Source organism: Syngnathus floridae, chromosome 19 (genome assembly GCF_059516105.1).
Source record: "Syngnathus floridae isolate MCC-2025c chromosome 19, RoL_Sflo_1.0, whole genome shotgun sequence".
Taxonomy (NCBI): domain Eukaryota; kingdom Metazoa; phylum Chordata; class Actinopteri; order Syngnathiformes; family Syngnathidae; genus Syngnathus; species Syngnathus floridae.
In genome coordinates, this window is record NC_142431.1 from 3,139,386 (window position 1) to 3,161,622 (window position 22,237).

At 39.5% G+C, this 22,237-nt stretch overlaps 4 protein-coding genes across 9 annotated transcripts in view; 2 read left to right on the top strand and 2 right to left on the bottom strand.

Annotated features, from left to right (window-relative positions):
* The first annotated feature begins 24 nt into the window (after nt 1-24).
* emc7b (ER membrane protein complex subunit 7b) lies at nt 25-2,360 on the top strand. Its single transcript, XM_088362372.1, has 5 exons — nt 25-390; nt 976-1,095; nt 1,204-1,342; nt 1,522-1,602; nt 1,671-2,360. The coding sequence occupies exons 1-5, from the start codon at nt 158-160 to the stop codon at nt 1,818-1,820; spliced, it is 723 nt and encodes a 240-aa protein (XP_088218498.1). The 5' UTR covers nt 25-157; the 3' UTR covers nt 1,821-2,360.
* A 144-nt stretch (nt 2,361-2,504) lies between these two features.
* Nucleotides 2,505-11,260, bottom strand: chrm5b (cholinergic receptor, muscarinic 5b). The gene is made up of 2 exons (XM_088361372.1): nt 10,592-11,260; nt 2,505-4,873 (listed from the first exon to the last, which is right to left on the bottom strand). The coding sequence occupies exon 2, from the start codon at nt 4,780-4,782 to the stop codon at nt 3,277-3,279; it is 1,506 nt and encodes a 501-aa protein (XP_088217498.1). The 5' UTR covers nt 4,783-4,873; nt 10,592-11,260; the 3' UTR covers nt 2,505-3,276.
* aven (apoptosis and caspase activation inhibitor) lies at nt 5,213-18,414 on the top strand. Of its 2 annotated transcripts, XR_015854289.1 has the most exons (7): nt 5,213-5,464; nt 6,594-6,759; nt 16,274-16,344; nt 16,600-16,695; nt 17,097-17,376; nt 17,837-18,055; nt 18,153-18,414. XR_015854289.1 is itself a non-coding variant. In XM_088361376.1 (6 exons), the coding sequence occupies exons 1-6, from the start codon at nt 5,276-5,278 to the stop codon at nt 17,971-17,973; spliced, it is 939 nt and encodes a 312-aa protein (XP_088217502.1). In that variant the 5' UTR covers nt 5,214-5,275; the 3' UTR covers nt 17,974-18,414. The 2 variants fall into 2 exon arrangements, 1 of the variants encoding a protein (XP_088217502.1); XM_088361376.1 differs by having other exon boundaries at nt 5,214-5,464; nt 17,837-18,414.
* Nucleotides 18,298-22,237, bottom strand: part of ryr3 (ryanodine receptor 3) — a 42,141-nt gene continuing 38,201 nt past the window's right edge. For all 5 annotated transcript variants that reach the window (XM_088361369.1, XM_088361367.1, XM_088361368.1 and 2 more), the window contains 12 exons: nt 22,051-22,236; nt 21,785-21,915; nt 21,665-21,707; nt 21,362-21,489; nt 21,164-21,224; nt 20,939-21,085; nt 20,629-20,763; nt 20,227-20,383; nt 20,087-20,151; nt 19,898-19,998; nt 19,773-19,824; nt 18,298-19,069 (listed from right to left, as the gene is read on the bottom strand). In XM_088361369.1, the coding sequence (XP_088217495.1) occupies nt 18,974-19,069; nt 19,773-19,824; nt 19,898-19,998; nt 20,087-20,151; nt 20,227-20,383; nt 20,629-20,763; nt 20,939-21,085; nt 21,164-21,224; nt 21,362-21,489; nt 21,665-21,707; nt 21,785-21,915; nt 22,051-22,236 (1,302 nt within the window). In that variant the 3' untranslated portion in view covers nt 18,298-18,973. The remainder of the gene's footprint in view (nt 19,070-19,772; nt 19,825-19,897; nt 19,999-20,086; nt 20,152-20,226; nt 20,384-20,628; nt 20,764-20,938; nt 21,086-21,163; nt 21,225-21,361; nt 21,490-21,664; nt 21,708-21,784; nt 21,916-22,050; nt 22,237) is intronic.

A 22,237-nucleotide genomic window follows, 5' to 3' on the forward strand; every position in this document is an offset into this window, starting at 1 on the left:
GTTTGTGTATCTAGATTTGAACAATAAAGCTTTTTACTCTGAAGTGACGTCATCGTGACGTGCCGGCTGCTTCTGTGTGGTTCCTGCCTTAAAGAACAGTTCCATGTTGACCCGCTCGCCTTTTTAAGCAAACTTTTATTTAATATTAACAGTTACAATGTTCAATTTAGGAAGAATACAGCTCTCATGGCTTTTTTTTCTGGCCGTGATAGTCGTAGCTTCGTGTTTCACCGATGTGGAAACTGGGCCTGGTGCAGGTGTATCGACTCAGACCACCCCAGATCGGTTTAAAATCGAGGGAAGGGCGATCGTACCAGGGGTAAAAACTCAAGATTGGGTCCCCACAGCTCGAGTTCTTGTAGATGGTGAAGACTTCGTGGGCTTTTTGAGGTAAACGACATGTTGACGTAGTAAGTGTGCAACGTAGCATTAGCATGCTAGCTAGTTTACACCGATCAAATTTGACATTACCCGGCCTCCACACTACTTTCAGGCTTTGTTAGTTACTGCAAAAATGATCGACTAGTCTTGATTTTATGGAACTTTGTGGTTTGCTCAGGCCTGGCAGCGTGGGAAGGAAACGTAAATTTGTATATAACGTCAAACGAACGCTTTTAAACTGATAAGTTGCAGAGAAACCTTCTTGCAAAACAAGTACCGACTGAATTCTTTCCTGTTTATCTCTGAGGTATAAAGGTCATTGTCAGCTTGTAATAATGTATAAAATTCCGTTAAGATAATCGGGAGCTTCAGATCAGGGGATGCTTTGAGAATAATTGACAATTTGTTTTGTATATGTGAAGCCCTTTGAGACTGCTTGTGATTTAGGGCTATATAAATAAACTTGACTTGACTTGACTTGACTTGACTTAATTAGACGTGATAACATGCAACAATATTCATTGTGTACCAGTGGATGGATTTACAAACAAGGTATTAAGTGTATCTAAAATTTGTTTTGCACTTGTGTTTCAGGACTGATGGCAGTTTCGCAGTCAATGACGTCCCCTCCGGATCTTACGTTGTCGAAATTGTCACCCCAGGATACCGATTTGAGCCAGTGCGTGTTGACATCACATCCAAGGGGAAAATGCGGTAAGTGCTTTGCATTAAACCTTTCGGTAGTTTGTTTACAAATCTTTTCCTTTCGACGTAATAACTCTTCTAGTACTGTCTTGTTTTTTTTTTTTTTTTTTTAAACAGAGCACGGCTTGTGAACTACATTAAAACTTCAGAAGTGATCCGCCAGCCATATCCTCTCCAAATAAGAGCTAGTGGCATTCACAGCTACTTCATGAAGAGGGAAACCTGGGGCTGGACTGATTTCCTCATGAACCCAATGGTATGTTCAAACTTGTTTTTCCACTACTAAATAATCTAATTTCTAAGCATTAAAGTAAAAAAAAAAAAACACTTGATTTTAAACAAACGCTGTAATAACCTATATGTCCTGATGAGGGCGCTGTGGTCATAGACTACCATGTTTCTTGCCCTTAATTTTCAAATTTGTTGCTCATGCAGGTTATGATGATGGTGTTGCCATTGCTGATTATTGTTCTACTTCCCAAAGTGGTTAATACTAATGACCCAGAAATGAGAAAGGTAAGAAAACTCTAAAGAGTGAGAGGATGTCACTAAAGGTCATTGAATTGGAATCTGCTTTCTCACAGGAAATGGAGCAATCCATGAACATGCTGAACCCCAACCCTGAGCTCCCAGATGTGTCTGAGCTCATGACAAAGCTCTTCTCTGGCTCCAAGGGCTCCAGCAAAGCGGGTGGGAGCAGTAAGGGCACCAGGCCGGCTGTCAAGAGGAGGTAGTACGCATATGCCTGAAAAAGCACGTCAAGTCATGGCTGCAGAATTTTTAGGGTTTTTTTTTCCCCCTTATTGTACTGGGTTTATTGTACAGTTCTCTATGTGAACAGATGTTAACTATTTAAAATCTACAGATGTTTTTTTTTGTTTATAAAGTTCTAACAGAAATCCATTCACGTGCAGTTTTTCTTCATTTCCTGCTGATTCTTAATCTGCTGTGTGGTAATCCTTTTGGTGTGCTTTGCTGCTAATTCCACAACCTTAAATCATAACATCTATACATATTGAGATTTTTTTTTTCCAGTAATATGACAGTGAATGATGACTTGAATTAATTTTAGGACTGAAAAGGTTGGATAAATAAATTGGAACGGTATATAAAAACAGTTCAAAGTGTTTTGTGTGAAACACCCAATTTTATGTGTATTTTATGTGAATTCTGGAGCATACAAATTGTGTTACGATACCTAAACAAATTGCCTAACTCCCACAGAAAGTTAATAATGGATTGGACAAAGCAAAATTAAAATTTTTTCAGATACAGCTCTTGTATTTGTCCTCATTCGAGTGTGCATGAGTGAAACTTAATTTTCTCAAGCCAAGACAAAACAGCACATATAACATCTCTGATGTAAGTTTAATAACTTAAACATTATACGTATATCAAGACACAGGCCACGACAAAATTATAATTCTATGACAGAATTTGTATTTCTTTTTTTTTTACACTTTTTCACTTTCACTGAACTGCACAAACAATTATCACAGATTCAATCACGAAACGTAATTTGACCTCTGAGCAGAACAGAAGGCACAGAGTTTGACATTACATCATCAAATGGCATAAAAGTGCAATTATTCTTTTAATAATAACAGCATCAAACATCAACCACAGAGAAATACTGCAAGCCAGGCGTTACCGATACTACACCTGATATTTCTGATTTTTGTACTTTTAATATGAATGTTGATAAGTAAAGCAGCATGTCACTTTATCACTGTCGGAAGTAATGCAGATCAAGAGATTAGCCCTTGGAACAAAATGCACCACAACTACTATAATAAAAAAAAACAAAAAAAACAGTCAATACTACAAGTCATTAAATCTATATGATTCATTCACAGGATAAATCATTTTTAACAATTCAAGCCTACATCGTGTCAGGTGTGTATTATGGAATTTCACATTTAAAAAACATGCAGCCTTCATAATTCCATATACTTATTTGGGTAGCAACTAACTGTTAAGCTAACACTAAATAAAAAAATAAACTTGCTCCAATTTCTGTAATTTTCATATTTTAGAAACCTGAATTCTGATTTCACCCCAAGATAAATTCACATGCAGCACTTCATGCCGACCACACAGGAAGAGCAACGAGATGACAAAGCGACCTACTGGCAGACATTGGTAGTCTAACTGGTTCTTCATTCTGACCAACTCAACCATGATTACCCATCAAGTCATTTTATTGTTGACATTTGCATTCTGTCCACACCAGTACAGCTTGTCCTCACCTCTCTTTCTCTTCCACTGGCACAGAAGAAGCATCCGGAATGTCTTCTGGAAGGTCTTGTTGCACAAGGCGTAACACATGGGGTTGACGGTGCTGTTTACGTAGCAAAGCCAGTAGCCCAGGTGCCAGAGGGACGTCGGGATGCACGTGGCGCAGAATGTGGAGATCAGCACCATGATGTTATAAGGAGTCCACGTCAGGATGAACGCCAGGAGAATGGCGCTGAGCGTCTGGGCGGCTTTCTTCTCCTTCACCAGAACCATTCGCTTCCTCTTGGTGATCTGGTTCTTCAGGCCCGGGTCCATCGGTTTGGAGGTAGTGGAGGAGGAAGGTGAGGCGTTTTTCTGCTCGGCGTCGGGACGTCGAGGAGATGCAGGTGCAGGACTTCCTCTTTTACCCTTGGAGCCAGGTGTGAACTTAAAGGAAGTATACTTCTTGCTGCTTTCGGGGGGTGTTGAAAAATACTCTTCTGCGTAATTTGTCACTTGGCCGTTCTTATCGTTTTGATCCCTCAAAGATCCTTGCGGGGTCTCCATGGAAACGTGATGCTCGTCTTCGTCAGATGAGGAGTAGCTAAAGGAAGCGATTTGGTCAGCTTTCACCCACGCTTCGTCGGACCTAATGGTGGTTTTTGTCACGTTACTTTGGTTGGAGGAAGACCAAGAGGCCTGGCTCCTTTCTCGCCTCTCTCTGGTGAAATGGAAGCAAGAGTGAATCATAGTTTTCTGCGGTTTGGCTCCTTCTGAAACATGGTCGCTTGTGAGTCCTTGCAGTTCTGCCAGATCCTTTGTCCGCCTCTGTGTCTCCTTGTAGATCCTACAGTAGAGAATAGTCATGACTGAGACCGGGATGTAAAAAGCAGCAATGGCGGTCCCAAATGTGATCACTGGCTCGGTTAAAAACTGAATCTGGCATTGGTCCTTGGATTCCTTTTGTTCTCCTACAATGTACTTCCAGCACAGAATTGGTGGTGCCCACAGGACAAATGATACAAGCCATGCAAGGCCTATCATGAGGGCGGCTCTCCTTGGAGTCCTCTTAGCCCTGTAAGTCAGCGGCCTTGTGATGGAGAAATATCTGTCAAAGCTGATGACCAGTAAATTCATAACTGAAGCGTTGCTAGCGACATAGTCCACAGCTAGCCAGAGATCACATGCGAGGCTTCCTAAGGACCAGTAGCCCATCAGTATATATGTCGTGTACAAGTTCATGGAGAGCACTCCGATAATGAGGTCTGCAAAAGCCAAACTAAGTAGGTAATAGTTGTTTACTGTCTTCAGCTGGCTGTTGACTTTGAAGGATACCATGACCAGAACGTTACCAACTATTGTGATCAAGCTGACGATGGCAGAGACGGTTGCTATGGTGATAACTTCCCAAAGGCTATGAGGGGCAGAGTGAATATGAGTCGTGTTTTCAAACGTGCTGTTTGGAGGATAGACATCCATGGTGGTGTGCTATTTTTTTTTTTGCAAGGATGGTAGTTGAAATATTAGATGGAAAGTCTTTGTTGCGGCTTCATGGGGATTAGAATATGTCCTGTAAAATAGAAGGAAAATATCAATACACAAAGATAAATATAAATACCACCAAATTTTACAACAGATGACTTTTTTAAAGATTTTTTTCACATTATGTATTTATTTATTATATTTATTTATTCATTCATGTATTCATTTATTCATATAGAAACTAATTATGCATATGTTTCTGCACTGGCGTGAATAGCTAATTGAGTGTTTACTTTTACTATTATATAATTCATTATCTGTTATTCAAATTATATTCAGATCAAATTGTTGTGAATTTTTCGAAAACATTAAAGAAGAGCGGAACCAATGTCAAACTGTGTCGCGTGTTAGCAGGGCACTATTAATCAGGACACAAAACAAAACTTCTGGTGTTACACTTAAAGCCGTCCGGCTGTCAAATCAGACTGTCATGGAAGGTAGACCGAATAGAGGCAGAGGTTGGAAAAGAGGTGGCCGCGGTGGAAACGATGGCGATAAATGTGGCAGTGATCACAGAGGAAGAGGCAGAGGAGGCCACCACCGTGGCCGGGGCAGAAAAGATTATTATCGCGGTCGTGGACGTGGAGGAGATGCAAATGCAGCAGAATTCCAACACTGGGTAAATGAGCGCGCTCACCAAACCACCCCGAAATTCTGAGCATGTTTTCATAATATTGCTTGTTGAATTCCTGCAAAATGCAGTGAAATATAATATGAATATAATATAAATATAATTCAAAGTAAATGCAGCCATTTCCATTTCACCCATTTCAAACACACAGTTTTAATACTTTTTCATTGTAATTTACTGTTTAGTGCATTTAATTAGGCACTCCTGGACACCCACGAATTATTCACGCCTGCTCATTTAATCAAATTAATGTACTTTATCAGTGATTAGTTTCTAATATATGATTTGATAGCAATTTGATTATTATTGCTATAATTAAAAAAAATGGATAACCTGTCATTACTTTCACAAATTGTGGCCAGTACATTAATTTCAAGGTGCAATGATTAATCCACAACTGATCATTTATTAAATTATTAGCTAAACAAACATAAATATTATTTATTATATTAATATTATTTTATTTCCCCATGTATTACGGACTAGTCTAATATTAATCTATTCATGTTAGTGAATTTTCTGCACTGTCAAGCCTTTTTTTCAATGGTTTTCACGTCAGCATCTGATAAAATAAAAAAAATCACAATCATAATGCGCTGTAGAGGTAATTCAAGTAATCTCACCCTTTTGTGTATTTTGATTAAGGCTAAATAATCAAACACTTGAATTATGTACACAGGTGATCACTTAGCGCTTGAACAGCATCCGACGGGCTTTGTTTGCCTTGAAAATGACACGACTTGGAGGATTCTTCATTTCGGCTGGCAGCTTCTGTCAACTAATCATCCCGTTGTTGTAATGGCAGAGTCAGAAAAGAAACAATAGGAGCTCAGTGATTGCAATCAAATAAATCTCCCTTGAGATTTATGGACTCCTTGATTGCAATCATATGAAAATAAACCTTAGCTTTGCTTTGCTTCATGCTGACTGCGAAGAAGAAAGCTAAATGTGCCGAATGAACGTCTCTGCTTGTGATGTATGAACTTCATTTGGAATTTCAATTGGTTTGACACATTATATAATGCATTATAATCAATTTAGGGTTCCTTTATTCTGTGGGTGCATTGATTATATCATCTATCCATAGTTTATAATTCAAATTTGCATCATTTTTCAGAATCAAGTTGAGGGTGACGCTCCTGAAGAGGATCACAGCATCGTTTTCTCCAGGAGGAAACTGGAGTCCAACTGGGACCGTTATGAGGACTCGGAGAAGCAGGAAATCCCTGACAATATGCCCACCATTAGAGGAACTGACTACCATGTCCTTTTGGGCTCCGCAGGTGAGATTTGTTATGAAGGTTTGTGTCTTCCGTTTGTTTATTATCCAGGCTCAACCATGTGTCTCCACTTTATGTTGTAGTACTTTACTTCCTTAGATAAACAAATGAAAATTGCCCCCCGTGTCAAATATTCCAACTGCACTTGTCTCGGTAATCCTAATTAGCGAAAAGGAAATGTGTGTTGTCTTCAGCGCTCTTTTTAATTGTCTTGTATGGACAGTGTTTTCAGATGGCTGCAAAAAAAACATCCTTATCATTTGAAAGAAAAAAAAACCCAAGTGTTTGCTCAGTCTCAACAGTTTGTAGTAACGTTTCCTCGTAAAAGTAAATGTGCACAAATGTTTTATCATGTGTGAAGAACAAAGATGTAAGGTAAGGTTGAAGCCATCTGCAGAATCTGTATTTATTTATTTTTTTTAATCTTGCCTTTTTTGTCTCAATTTGAAGTGAGTGTGAAATGACCTAAAACCTCAATCCGAATTTCAGGCCAAGTTGCCGCCGATTTGCATAACTATTTTTGACCTGTGTCATTTCAAATATAGCTGTGACCTACACTTTACTAGCTGAGCAAAAAATGGATTTTGACACTGTCAACTGTGTGCACTCCTCTTTTAGGATTTAACCAATATATCAAGGGTGAGACAAATTAGAATAACCAAATTGTGCATATTGATACCTGAACTGGGTTTGTAAAAACAAATATTATTAAGGAAGCAACACAGTAACCACCTACATCAGGGTTCAATAATAATAATAATAATTGTGTTATCAGCATTAGCATCTAAGGTCGTGATTATCCTGAAATAATGGCTTAATAGTTCAATTTGGACAAAAATGTATGTTTGTGATTAACAACTCACCGGTATTTGGTTAAATTTGAGTGTTTCCGGGGAAAAATTACTTGGAACATTAATTTGGAAGGTGATGATATTCATGAATTGTCTGTAATTGCATTTCTTTGTCCTTCAAATGACTTATGTATTGCATAAAATGCCCTGGTGCCCCCCCCCCTTCTAGCTCCATATTTGTTTTTAACCACAATATTTTCAATACCTTATTTATGAAACATAACTGTTCAAATTGCCGTTGTAGCTTTCCATTAAGCTGTAGAACATCTAATTCATTATTTGTAATCAATTATGGGATTTTTCAGATGAGTGTGACCTTTTTTTTTTTAATCTCCCACTATTTTTATTGTTTGGAGAGCATTACAATGATGCATCAAACTCTGACTTTCGCTCGTAGCGCACATGGCAAAGGTGCCATCGCTCAGTATTTCTTGTCTGTTATTTTTTATTTATTTTTTTTTGCCCACATTGTCAGATTAGTCATACTGTACAACGAGAGGCCAACGCTCTCTCCGGGATACTTAATTGTATGTGGGAGGCAATGTTTTTCTGGCCAATTAAGATAGCCCTGATATCAGCAATGCAGCATCAAAATGTCAATTTGCAGCTTTGTAGTAATACACAGCACAAATGAGCCTTCTAGAGTTGTAGAATTGTCCTACTACCGAGATTTCCACAGACACAAATGAGGTCCCACACCTCCTAAGCAGTTGGGTACCTGAATGTCTACACCGTTTATTCCTAATGATAATCCAGGATGAAGGGTATTAAGAGGAATTTTTTTTTGTAGATCTCCGGGAGGTAAAAAGAAGACGGTTAGCATTCAAACGCTTCTTGAATAGGAATTTTTTTCTTTATTGAATGCAGTTTTTGACTCCATGTTTTTGTCGCCTCATCGATGCCTATTATGTAGCACCTGCAGCTTTTTTATTCTCGCGCTGTGATTTATTCTGCTTTCAATCACTTCGAGCACAAAGGTTTGCTGTAAACCTCTTTCATTGCTTCCCTAAGGCCGAGGCGATCAAGGAAGCAACCCTGACCGATATTGGTACTCGAAATACTTCAAGGCCTATGTCTTTTGAAATAGACTTTGCTGTTGCCCGAAGAAGCAATCAGGAAGCAGACGAGCGTCCTGCGCCGCTGCGATTGTTAAATTAAAAGGCATTATTCTCAATTCCATGCGACGTCCGGAGGAGTTAATTGCTGCCAACTATTTGGTAACCCAGACGCGGCTTTTATCTCCTCAGGTTTCCGTCCAATCATTGCCGGGGGTTGATTGCACCGTTGCCATGGGGAACGTTGCCATCCTCTCGTTCAAGGCGTGGCATACCTATATGAGTGGCGGGATTGACTTATTTACATCCTAACGCCGTTCATCTATCTATACACAGGAGGATCAATTCGACTCCCCCACAGCCGTAGTTTCCCGAGGCCTCTAATGGACACCTATCAAGGCTCGATCATAATGAGACAAAAGGAAATCACATTAGCACATCGGCGGTTCACTTAACTCGACGCTCGTCCTAACTGATATGAATAGCAGCAATCACGCCTTCATTTCTATGTTCCGGCGTTGTTATGGATACTTCATTAGATATGGACGCGATGGCCGATCGGAACACTTTGGGACGAAAAGCCTTCCGGGCGCTCTTGTCGTTTTTTTTCCTGCTGATGATAGTGAAGCTGGTGGAAGAAGGCGTGAGACTAAAAACAGCAGCTTTGATCAGAGACACTTCAGCTAGCAGCCTACGGAACAGTCTACACGTGGTCATCTTTAAATACCACTCGTTCACTTAGGGGGAGTGTTATGTAGGCTTTTTTTGGGACAGGGACATCACTTTTTTTTTTTTTTACAAAAGTCAAGTTTTAATTTTGTATTATTTCTATCTATCTATCTATCTATCTATCTATCTATCTATCTATCTATCTATCTATCTATCTATCTATCTATCTATCTATCTATCTATCTATCTATCTATCTATCTATCTATCTATCTATCTATCTATCTATCTATCTATCTATCTATCTATCTATCTATCTATCTATCTATCTATCTATCTCTCTATCTCTCTATCTCTCTATCTCTCTCTCTCTCTCTCTCTCTCTCTCTCTCTCTCTCTCTCTCTCTCTCTCTATCTATCTGTCTATCTAGCACACAGGTGTCAAACTCAAGGCCCGGGGGCCAGATACGGCCCACCACATCATTTTACGTGGCCCGCAAAGACAAATGACTAGAATTGCAAATTGTCTTCACTTTTAATAATATCTTCTTTTTTTTTTTTTTAATATTTGACCAGTTTTTACTGGTCTGATTTGAAAACGAGTTATTTGTCAGTTTGTTTTGTAGCTTTTACTGTATATAATATGAAGTGCTCATACATTTATTTTATTTATTTTATAATGGCCCTCCCAAAGAAGCTATGACTACAATGCGGCCCGTGAAAAAAATGAGTTTGACACCCCTGATCTAGAATATATAGACTACACCAGGATGAATAATTTCCATCACAATTAACACCTGAAAGCCAGCTCAGTTCTACGATTGTAGGAATCTTTAGGCCCTTTTGCAAAATCATGACTATTTGCAGCCTTACTGTATAATTCAAGCATGGAAGTAGTGTGATGTGAGGCATGTGGTCTCCCGCCCACATATATTTCTTTTAATGATACTTAAAATCTAATCAGCCCGGTCGTCATACCTCCCACTCCAAAAAGAGAAAGGCACGACACCGCCACGCACATTCTTTCAAGATGTCCGAGGTTAATGATCATGTTTGTATCTTGTATGGAAATTGGCTATACAAAATGTACTATGCACTTTGAACTATTACCAATCTGACAGCTCAACACTTTTTTTTAAAAAAGCTGCTCAATTAACAATATTATGATTTTATTTTAAACAGAAAATCTAATTTGACTGGACAGCTAAACCTGTGGGAAGTGTTTAATTATAATACCCACTTCAAACAGAATATATACTCACCCCTCGTGGCTTTGTCGGAAAACAATCCTCCAGCGTTAAATGGGCACTTGGCCAGTTCTTTGATATTGTCAATTTTTTTTTTTTTCTTGACTCCTTCCGCCTGGCAGAGTTTCTGAGTCCCTCTGGCTTTTTTTTGCCTTTCTCACTGTAGCGCTTTGATTCCCTCTCTGAGCTTTCGCTTCACACCTTCCCTCGCCGGCTCTTCGGTCCCCTCCCTTGCTCGCTCTCGCTGACTTTGTTGATCGCCGCTCGCCTCTCCAACGAGGTGAAAAAACACTCTTGTCAAATACCCCTTGGTCATCCCGACGTCGCACATCCTCATCAGTTGCTAAGGAGCTCCAATATCATGCCGTAACGTGCTGAATCGTCCAACTCTATTTCTGGGATCGGATGCAACAGCTGTTTTCTGTAGCTAGGGGCCACGTCGGTGAAAGCCTTTTCTCCAGAAAATTGTCCTAGGCAGTCAGAAAATTGAAGAATCTTTTCTTCTGAGGAGACCCGAGAATGGTTTTCCACTCACCCCGCAAACTTTTTGAACTCCATCCTCAATGCTGCGAGAATATTTCTTCCCATGCGAGGTTCCTCCTGTCCTCAGCCAAATTGCTGATTCTCCACTATTAGAGGCAAAGCCCACGCGTCTGATAGCCTCATCCTGTACCGGGGCTACTGAGCAACATGGAAGAGGATGGAGGAAAAGGTGAGGTGGAGGAGTAGAAGAAGTACAGTGAAGCATATGGTGGGAGGAGTCTGAGGAGGAGTCAGTGTCATCCACAAAACTACTAAGCACCTGTTGTGCAATATGGTTTAACATACTAGTTAGCTTCGATTGGTAATTAGTGCCATTGCGTTGGAGTTGTTTCGGAATTGCACTTTTAAACTCACAATTCCGACCAGCAACTCAAATTCTTCTTACCAAGTCATATGATGTCTACGTTCAGCCGTTGACATTATATTGTGGAATTAACAGTTTCAGAGAATATCATTAAATCATGTTTGGATACATATTGTTTGAAAAATATTACTTTTGAATATTCTAAAGTTATAACTGCTAATAATGGAAGTGTTCATCAGTCAAATGAATTCATTTTGAAAAAGAAATTCAGTACGCCTTCACTTTATTGGTCGAATTATAAGAAAATGGCCGACATACCAGACATGCATAGTTTTATCAAATTAATCATTCTGATGCTTTTTTTTTTTTTTTTTTTTTAAACACATCACAGTGAGCTATCCCCTGTTGTCTGCTTAATGGGCTTCATGCTGGGATGAGAAATTCCTGCCAAGAATTAGTAACGGTGTTAATAGCTATCGCACATTGTCAAACTTTAAGTCTCCTGTAGCATTCATGGCTGACTTTTCAACTATTTCATTTTATTGAACACAATGAGCAAGCTATGCTTTTGTTTTCGATGAGTAACGGAAAAATACACTAGACGGAATCAATGAGTTTTGCTCATCAACATTAGACAGGCAGCTAAAATGTATATAAAAAAGAATCTATTGACCTTGCGAAATTGCTTCATTTCTTCATTCTTCATTGACTTTATGTATTTGCTTTTTATTTTTTTTTTTTGTTTTACTCTACTGTCTGCTACCAGGTCGTCATTGTATCAGGATTTCTATTCTCAATTGCCCAACCTGGACGAATGAATTCATTTTATTTTCACTGTTAGTAATTCCCAAATGGCAATGATGTCAAATCAGGGCATTTTGGAAAGAAAAACTAAATGAGTCATTCAGGATTCTTTTACCTCAGTTAAAGATAATTGTTTTGAGCGATTCTCATCTCTAGATGCTCCCTATTATGTGCTAAATAACAGTAGTCATGCCAAGAGAAGCCTTTCCCTTGTCACATTTTTTTCTATTTAATATTACATTTGGGTATTTTATATTTCCTAAAGTTCAAGTTTGACACGGACCCAAAGTGCAGCGGCAGGAAATTTATCACTCAATTTAAAAGGCAGAAACACAATTCACCGTTTGTCGCTCACCTTCCTCAATCGCGTAGGAAACAATCAATATCGACAGCCACCTTTGTTCAATTAAATATATTGTTAACATCCATTCATCAGCTCTACCGAGGAGGTTTTTGTGTCGCTAACCGCTTTGTTTGTTTGCAGTTGGTGAATAATGCATGACTCTTGATGACTAAATTGGTCTGAACAAAGGTGGACAATTTGTTCTAGAAGTCGGAAGGCTCGGCCTTGGCTCGGATTCATTCTTTTGGTTCCTAGTCAGGCTGTAATCACGTAAACATAACATTTCACAAAAAAAATAACGGCGAAGTATTCACTGCATTCACTTTGTTGTCTCATTTTATGCTCACAGTTTCTTGTGCATGCATTCTTTTCTTCCTATGCTAAAAATCTATATGCGACGATCAAAGATGAAATTATGGTTGGCCGTCACAAATTGCCATAAAATGAGGCCTCCCGATGGGTTTATTGACTAAGTTTGAGGCAAGATCTCGACTAATTTGACAGCTTCTGCAGCTTTTCCACTTTGAATATATAACAGGCACATTCTCCAGGGAAATTTCCTAAGTGTTCATTTTTTTGTGTGTGGATTTCAATTACTGTTCAAAACGTGCGGAAGGAAAAATAATGAAATGCTTTTACAGTTTATTTCAGCTACCGACATGATGCGAGGGCTTTTGAGAATTAAAACTCATACGTGCATCGATGATAGTTTAGTACCATAATTATGTAATTAGCTTTATTTAGTTTTAGTTTCATCTTCATCTCTGTTTTGTTTAATTAAAGCGCTGATTGGGAATAAAATTAAATTCTTCTCCTGACCCATTTTTGACACAAAATATTTATAAATTGTGAAAAGTGAATTTGTCGCCCGTATGAAGTCCTATGGGGGGGTTGTCTAAGTCTTCTGGTACTTTGGTGCTGTTCAAGGCCAAGTACCAAGTCTTTATTTAGCTTTCAGTGGGTGCATTGTTCTTCCTCTGTCTCCTCTGAATGTGAGAAGAAACGCTGATAATCTGTTGTCTCTATTGTTTTCAAGTTGAAAAATATACCGTGGCGGTTCACAAGTTTAGGGTTTCATTTTTTCTAATCGTGTCTTCTAGGTTTGGTTTGTATTTTCAATCAGTTTGTTTTCTACATGGCTTAGATCGCAATTTTGTGGCTGAGTCGGAGTTTAGTTCAAAATGCAATTGTATTCAATTAATTGGAAAAAACATTTGCGGGAGCGCATTTTTTTTGAGGACTTAAATTTAAATTGAAAGGAGTTCTTTCATGTTGCTTCCAACAGTCTGCACACTAATAAAACCCATTCCTAATGAGAATAAAGCCCCGAGTGAATTGAGGTTCCTCTGCTCTGACTTTGACATCCGCACAATCACCATTGCAAGTAAATAGCTTCAGCTTCTTGATTTCACCGCCTGGTTTACTCAGGACTTTAATTGCAATTAGCTCAAGCAGTGATTTATCGATGTGTACAGACTTTTCTGTTCCGTGTCTTGTTGTCCTAATTGGCTTAGTCAAAAAGGCGTGACGGGGAGGTCTGCTGGAGGTACCATAGCATTAAGTTTGCAATTTTTTTTCTGTTTTTGTTTGCTTGTGATTTCTCCGGTAAGTGACGACCATCCCGACACTAAAGTTACAATTAATAACAGACGTACAAAAGCAAATATGCAACCATTCCCCCTCCCTAAGTTCTTGTCTTTTTAGAAGTTTGGCAGAAGATTCTTGTTGCCATGGCTACGTCAGTGCTTACTGACTACCTGAGTTGCGATTTCCATGATAAAAGGTTCACAATGTCAAAGGGACTGCTGAGTTTTTTTTTTCTATTTTATTTATTTATTTTTATTTTCCATCCTGCTGCAGATTTCAGTGACAGTTATTCACTTCATGGACTGTCTGAGGAATGCAAAATTGAGTTGTGATGCCTCCATTTCTGCATTTGAAGAAGTCCTGAAATGTCAAACTAAAGATTGCTCTGAAGTCCATTTTTTGGAGCCAGTTTAATTTAGTGATTAGTAGTACAACTTTGGGTCAGTGATATCTAATAGATCGGTCCATTGGTTGTTGAGATTGCTTTTTTGTCAGTATCGCTGGAGACCAGCAGCTGTTAAAAGGATTTCACCCCGCTGTCACGTCAAGCTGACATTCTTCAGCCACCTCCTTTCTATTCAGACGTCATTTCTCTCTCTGCCAGCGAGAAAAAGCCCCCCCCTGCAGACTCTCCTTTTTGACCCCCATCACTCCCTGTTCAGCAAAGCACTCAAGGACAACTTGCAGATGGTCCCGAGCGCCACACGTCTGCAATATCGTGCACATTGGGCAGGCTGTGAGTGACGAGCGTTCTTCTATCGGGTCTCCAGCTGAGTGTCCATCTGTGTTTGTCACACTGACCTGTGTCTACTGTTTGTGACTACACCTGCTGAGTTTAGAATTAGTGTGGCCTTTTTTGGGGAGCAACGGGAAACCATCATTAGTCTTATTTTCTCGTACTTCTTGTTTAAAGTCGGCGGTGTCGAGCTCATTTTTGTCACATGGTTTCCTTCTGAGGGCCATTTTGACGGTCAACCCAAAAAAATATGAACGTCTCATATTATATACAGTATAGGCTACACAAGAAACTGATAAATAACTCATCAAATCAGAGACTTCAGTTCAAAATTATAAAAAGATGAATGGTAATAAATATTGCTAGTAACATCTCTATTTTTTCTTTTTTACAGTGATTGAATTTTTGTATTGACGCATAAAGTTGCATAATTTGTCTTCTCAGCCCAAATATAATTACCAAAGTTGTGTTCGGAAGTAAACATAATAATAGTTTTGAATGAGGTTAATTTTTCACCCGAATGCAGTGCTGAGTGGCTGACCTTTGACCTTGTAGCACATCAGCTGTGTCTCTATGTACTTAATAGTTGGCGAGTCACTTCATGTCTCAAGGGCCTACAACAACAATGGGATTCGATTTTCGGTGCGTGAAATCCGAGATGCGACCTTACACATTAACGTGCTCGTGTTTTTCTTATTCTTTCATTTGTTCTTATGACACCTACAAAAATAGGAGTGCCATTGCTTCATAGATTCCACCTCAATCAAAAAAAAAAGGGAGGCCGTATTTGGTTGTAACTTTTGTAACCTTAAAGGTTGAACATGATCTGTTCTGGTCCAACCTAAGCGAAAAGAAAATTGTAGATTGGACCCTTTATTTTGCATTACATTTAGTTCTGCTATCATTTTGTCTGCACCGGCTTATTGAACATGAAATTGCATACTCCCGCTTGCATGTGGAGATGAGCGTAATTATCACGAGAGCTTTGAAGAGCCCTTCAGACCCGACGGCCAGTAGCTGTTCTTGTTTCGCAGTCCTAGTGGGTGATGCATTCCAGCATGTCCATTGGCACATCAATCGCCTTTCACGCTATAAAAGATGTGAACAATTTGGGTCTGGCGCCCGAGCGTGCTTCTGCAGCTTTCTAACTTGTTGACAACTCCACCTCTGTGTTAATTTGCTTCCGAGTGCCCTCAGCGGGTTTGTTTTGGAAACAAAATGGCGGCACACGTTGACTGTTTACGCAATGCTATTGATTGCTATGCAAGGGTTGATTATTTTGTTTTGTTTCTTTATCTGGAAAAGGACAAATGTGCAATCAGTTGGTTCTCTTCACGGCTTAAGTTTTTAATCAAATGCTCTTTCTCTTGTCATTTTTAGGGGATTGCTTCACTCAATTCCGCTTTTCTGAAGAAAAAGACTGGGAGACGGATACATCTTCATCCACTCAAGTAAATCCATTAATATGCTTATTGTTGTAGTTTTTTTATGGGGTAAATTACAGTCTTGGCGGATTAATGTGTAGTCTCCCTCTTGATTGAATGTACCGTATTTTCCGCACTATAAGGCGCACCTAAAAACCTCCAATTTTCTCAAAACCTGACAGTGCGCCTTATAATCCGGTGCGCCTTATAGTGCGGAAAATACGGTATTCATCACATATTCACTAAGATGTGTCTTGTGTTTTTCTCTTGTTGTTGTTCTAGATGTCGACTTTGTTTGTGGACCTCCCAGCATTGGCTCAGGTTCTTGAACAAGTGCCTCTTCATCAGAGGCTCAACTTGGAAGCTGAGCTAGTTCAGGTACGGCATTGAATTGCACACAAGAGCATTCAAGAAGATTATTTGTTTCCTCTTGAGGAACATATACTTTGTGGAGGATTAATAACACTGGAGAACACGCTGAAATTAAAAGTTTTATGAGAAGACAAGAACAACAAAAATCAATAGAAATAAATTGTTTGGACAAGGATTAGTTGAACTCTGTCTTCAGTACACTGAGGATTTTATAGGTTAAAACACTCCAGATTACTTTGGTTGTTGGAGCACTTGTGTTTCCAATAATTGCAACAAACATGAGGATTTTAATTGCAAAAAAATTCAGTGTGGCGTAACGTCTTGACACCCGTGAAGATTATTAAACCTGCCGAGCGTTGACATTAAGACATCTGTGTGAAAATATGGAGATGTTTTTTTTATTCCAGGTTTCAACACCAGTCAACTTGCCTACAATGACTTTGGCCTCCAAACAGGAGACAGCCAAGCTGCCCTCATTAACACCGTCGGCCGTACCTTCAAAAGACCCGAGCACCAAGACTCTAAGCTTTGTTGCCAGCTCCGACTTGCAGGCTCCCTCGAGTGTTGTTACGGCCTCGGCGGACGAGCTGGATGACGAGCTGGACCAGCTGCTCACTTTAGCGAAACCACTGAACCTTGTCTCAGGAGACCAGTCTGTCAACGTTGAAAGCGCTGTTGTGATGAAAGGTTGGTACTCCGAATGATAATGAGTACAGTCCGTTATGCACATGAGTATTTCCTCTGAAGAGTTAATCAAATAATGAACCAAATTGATGACAGAATCTCCAAATGTTCCGAACAGATTTTTTTTCCCAAGTATCAATTGAGTTATGCTATCCCATGAGGAGGTCTACATATTAAAAAAAGGCAAAATCTTAGCTTGGCACATCACATATATTTTTTTTGGTCGAATATGTGTCCTGCCAATTTAAAAAAAATGTACAACAGACTATTTAATGTCTCCCAAGTCGGACTTTGAACTGAATCAGGAGTGCTTCTGCTCTTTTCAATTTAGCAGTTCACTCTAATTTGCTTCGATGCTAATCAACAACCAATTGCTCTTAATATGCTCATTGTTAGTTGCTTACCTTCTTGTCCTGAGGGGATAAAAAAAAAAACATCCCTGATATCTTCTTTCAATCTGTAGATTGTGACAAAGTCACTGAGGTACAAACAGAAGAGAAGATGGAGGAGCCCAAAGACGACATTACCGCACCCCCTTCGGTCAGGCAGGAAATGACTGAGGAGGACTTGGAGGACTGGTTGGACAGTATGATCTCCTGACCATTGCAGAGATGTAGATCATGGAAAGAAAAGGAGCTACAAGCAAAAACCTGCAGGAGTGAAAACCCCCAAAACATGCATGGTAACGTCTCTTTCAAATATATTCAGTTGAACCGCTGAGTGAAAATACAAATTCCACTTTTTTTCCACAAGGTTTTGCTTTTGTCTAAATTTGTCAGGGCTGCGTGCAAACAAGTAGCCACTTGCCTCGCCTTGTTGCAGTGCCCTCGCTCTGGCCGTGGTTGTCATGGTAACAAACGGCTTTTTACATCTCGGGGGAAAAAATGCACAAGGGGATTAGCTCCTGAAAGTGACGAGTCATGCTTTATTGCCTCAATTAACTTTATTCATTTCCGTCCTCTCGTTCACATCAATGCAAAACTACTACGTGTGTGTATATAATGTAAACTTCCATAAAACAGCAGCTGATTTGCCCATCAATGGCTTTTTTTTTTCTTTTCTGTTTGGCTCTTCTATTGTGGTAACAATTGCAGACAGGCAGATTAAATAAAACAAACTGAGCAACATTTACACAACATTTATACATTTTTTTTTCTTTAACACAAAAGCCACAAAATTAGCATAAGTGTCATCGCTGTCTGTGTCAAGAGGGACAAATTTGTCTTTTTTGCATAGTTTCTCAAAAGGCACTTAAAGTGTATCATAAAGTGACCAGTTATGTTTACAACAGGTTTTGAAAGGCAGATATGAAGTTTCATTTCTATGTCAGTGGTGATCAAAAAGAAATATTTCATAGCAAGTTTCACATGCATCAAACAATTCGGACTGAGCAAATGAAAAGGTGAGAAAACGTTGCATATAAGAGCCGTCATGGTATTTTAGTACCACTATGGATGCCTCCTATCAATCCAAATTCAGTGTCTTTTTTATGTGTTATTATTTTTGCTACATTTATCAGCAGGATTTCCAGTAAACTAGAGTTCACAGTCTGTGTCAGATGGAGAAAAAAAAAAAATCACCAGATTAAGGCAGCCGTCTTTTAGCCCAACTGGTCCTCATATTGCTTCCGGAAACAGTCTCCGGTCGGGAAGAAGTCCCAGCATCTTTCCTGGTACATCTTCCACACATACGACTCCTGGAGGGGAAAAGGAGATGGTTATAGCGCCACCTGTTGCTGTGGCATGTCTGGCGTTTATGCAGACTGACACTTCAGGTAAGGAAGATTTATTTCTTCTTGGTATATTGTAACAAATGTGGAAGAGAGAGAGTGAAAATCGGCCAAATTGCCTAAATGTTCATGAGACACTGTTATACCTGCATAACCTTAATTGTTGTGACGAATAAGAACATTATGAAGCATCACATTCATATTCCAAAATGGATTCTATTTCAGTAAAGCGATACGTTGGCGTCCGTACGGAGCGACCGCTCTCGCGTTATGATTCTGCTTTACGAGTTGATTGTTCAAAATGAGAAATCAAATCTGATATTGTCATTCAAATTAGAAAAGCCGATTGGATGACATGCATGATATGAAACACTATTGTCACTATTGATTTTGTCTTCCCTGTTCTTATTGTGGGCTTTGAGAATTTCTACTAAATGACACTGAAACATCTTTCAAGGAGGCCAACAAGTCAAAAAAAGTCAAAGTAAACCCACACATTGTTTCCTCCTCCTGCAAAGCTACACTTATGCAACCCATCAAGTGGGCAGAAACAAGTGAAGGCTACAAACAGAAGGGTCAGGAACATGAGTGTCTTTTTTTCATTTTTCTTTAGATATCACAGGGCAGAGGAGTTTAAATTCAAATATTCCGTCTAGTTATCATCACGTACCTGGCCTGTGTGTTCTGTCTCATCCTTGTTGATCAGGTACATCAGAAAGAACCTGCAGAGGAGAAGTGCAATCAGACACATTTTTGGTTTTGTATTTTTTTTAAGGTTAGCGTAGTGGCGCTTACAGGTAGTTTGCAAGGTTGTGCTCCTGTAAGGTGTGAGTTTCAAAACCGTGAGGCGTCCGATCAAAGTAGTCGTTCCCGATGCCGCAGATGAAGCATTTGGTCTAAAAGACAAACAGAATTAGCTTGATTAGCTATCTTTAATTTTTATCTGAAACCAATTCATACTCTCGTGCAAAGGTGTTAACTTACCTCCATGTCCTCCTTCACTTGCTCCTGCTGGTCTCTCAGCTCACCAAAGGCATCAATGATCAAACCTGCAAGGAGGGTGATTGAACCGTGATACGTAACCAAAGACGTTTTTTAAGATTAGGGCAGGAACGTTGAGATACCCTGAATGATGGCCAGCAAGATGACAATGACAAAGAAGAAGAAGGTGATGTCAAAAAGGATGCGGTAGAGCTCGTAAGGGTCTCCAGCCGGGTCCTCCAACTCATCACCGATACCCCCTCCAGCTCTTACACCCACGTACATGTGGAAGAGATAGCACTGTTGCAAGGAAGAAAATAAAAACAGGAAATGCAGTTTGTTAAATAAGATTGTAAGGAGAACAGATTTGACTTTACATGAGTTCAAAGTGTGACGGTTGAAAAGTTTCTCAAATTCCTCAATTCCAAATTCCTTTTTTTTTTCCAAATGTGGCCTTGCTCATGTCTGTGATTGATTTCTTCCACAAAAGCTTAGTTATCTGTTTTGTTTTGTTTCTAATCGGTATTTTAAATTTGTAAAGGTACCGTCATCATGTCGTCACACTTCATGTCCGGCTCGTCTTCGTCCTCGCTCTTATTGTAGAACCTTCTGAAGAAGTTGAAGGCTACCACTGTGTAGAGATACACAACCACTGCCAGCAGACCCACTGTCAGCACCAACTGGAATCATAAAATTTGTTTTTTAATTGTTTAGTAGTAAAAAATAAATTAAGATAATGACATGACACCCTCACACCAAAAATATCAAAATAAGATTTGAAGGATTGAAAGGGAAAACCAATTAACAGTAGGAAAATTCTCTCCTGTGGCTCCCTCTGCTGGTAGCAATACATACTTGCTTGCCATTGTGAGTAACTGAAGACAGGATGGTCCGGAGAGTCTTGAAGCCCATGGCAATGTCCAGCAAGTGGGCAGCAAAGAAGAAGTTGTTGAAGTGTCCAAAAATGGACATAATAGTGTACCAGATCAGATACAGGAAAGACTGTAAAAAAAAAAATACACAATATGTGATGAAAACTAGTCAACAAAACTATTCATTCTAACTTCTTTAGTAACTTACATTGTCAGTCAAAACCACTCCCAATTTCCAAATGTGATATTTTGTGTCAATTGAGCTGAGCCTGTCAAAATAATAATAATAATAATTTTAATATTGTTTTAGAACTATATAAAATAGATGCAAAAGATTTCATGAAAAAAAAAAACCCTTTAATCCGACATGACATCTTATGGTGTGAAACAACAGCTGTGTTCTCACCAGGAGAGCAGGGAAGCTTCCTTCTCGACAGTCTCCACGGTGGGGTCAAAGTCCAGAGCACTCTTATCCAGGCCTAAGAGCTCGGCGATACGCTCGGCTCCATATAAGTCCCCATATTTGTTAATCACCTACACACACAGGAAGGTGAAGCACTTGAGCCAGTGATGTCACAGATAGGCCATTATTATTAATATAGACACCAAAAAAAAGGAAAAAATCTTTATAAAATGTCATTTTGGGCAAAATTAATATTAAGGGTGAGGATTTTTAACAAAAACATGACGATCGTATGATTATGTGGACCTTGCGTTTGATGAACTTGTCCCAGTAGTTATTCGGAAAAGACCTAGAGTAGAAAATAGAAACCACATAGTGATTTATGGAGTCGAAAATCAGTAGGTAAAAAGATTTGCTTTGACTTACGGGGTGTTGATAACCAGTCGATCCCACTGGCCTTTAATATCATCATCAGATGGTTGCTCGGTGATGTACAAGCCATCAAACTCCAGCTTCCTGGCTATCTCCTTCTCTCGCTTGAACACCACCAAAGGAACCTAAAGTTTAAACAATCGGTGTCATAAAAACCCTGAATTTTTTTTTATTGTAAAAACCAGTCGAAGATGCGTAAGAAACAAAACACAAATAAGGGACGGACGAGGATAGAAATGATGGTTTGTGATGATCCTCACCTTCAGACAGTAGTATCCCACCAAACACACGAGGGAGATGACTGTGTGGAAGATGGCCAGGAAACGCAGGGTTGGCAACATGTAGCCCGTGCTCTCCTGGAGAACAAACTCATCCATGTCAAAGAGCGTGTCCTCGTCATCCTTCTCCCAATGATTCTCATCATCTCCTTCTTCCTCTGCCGTGACC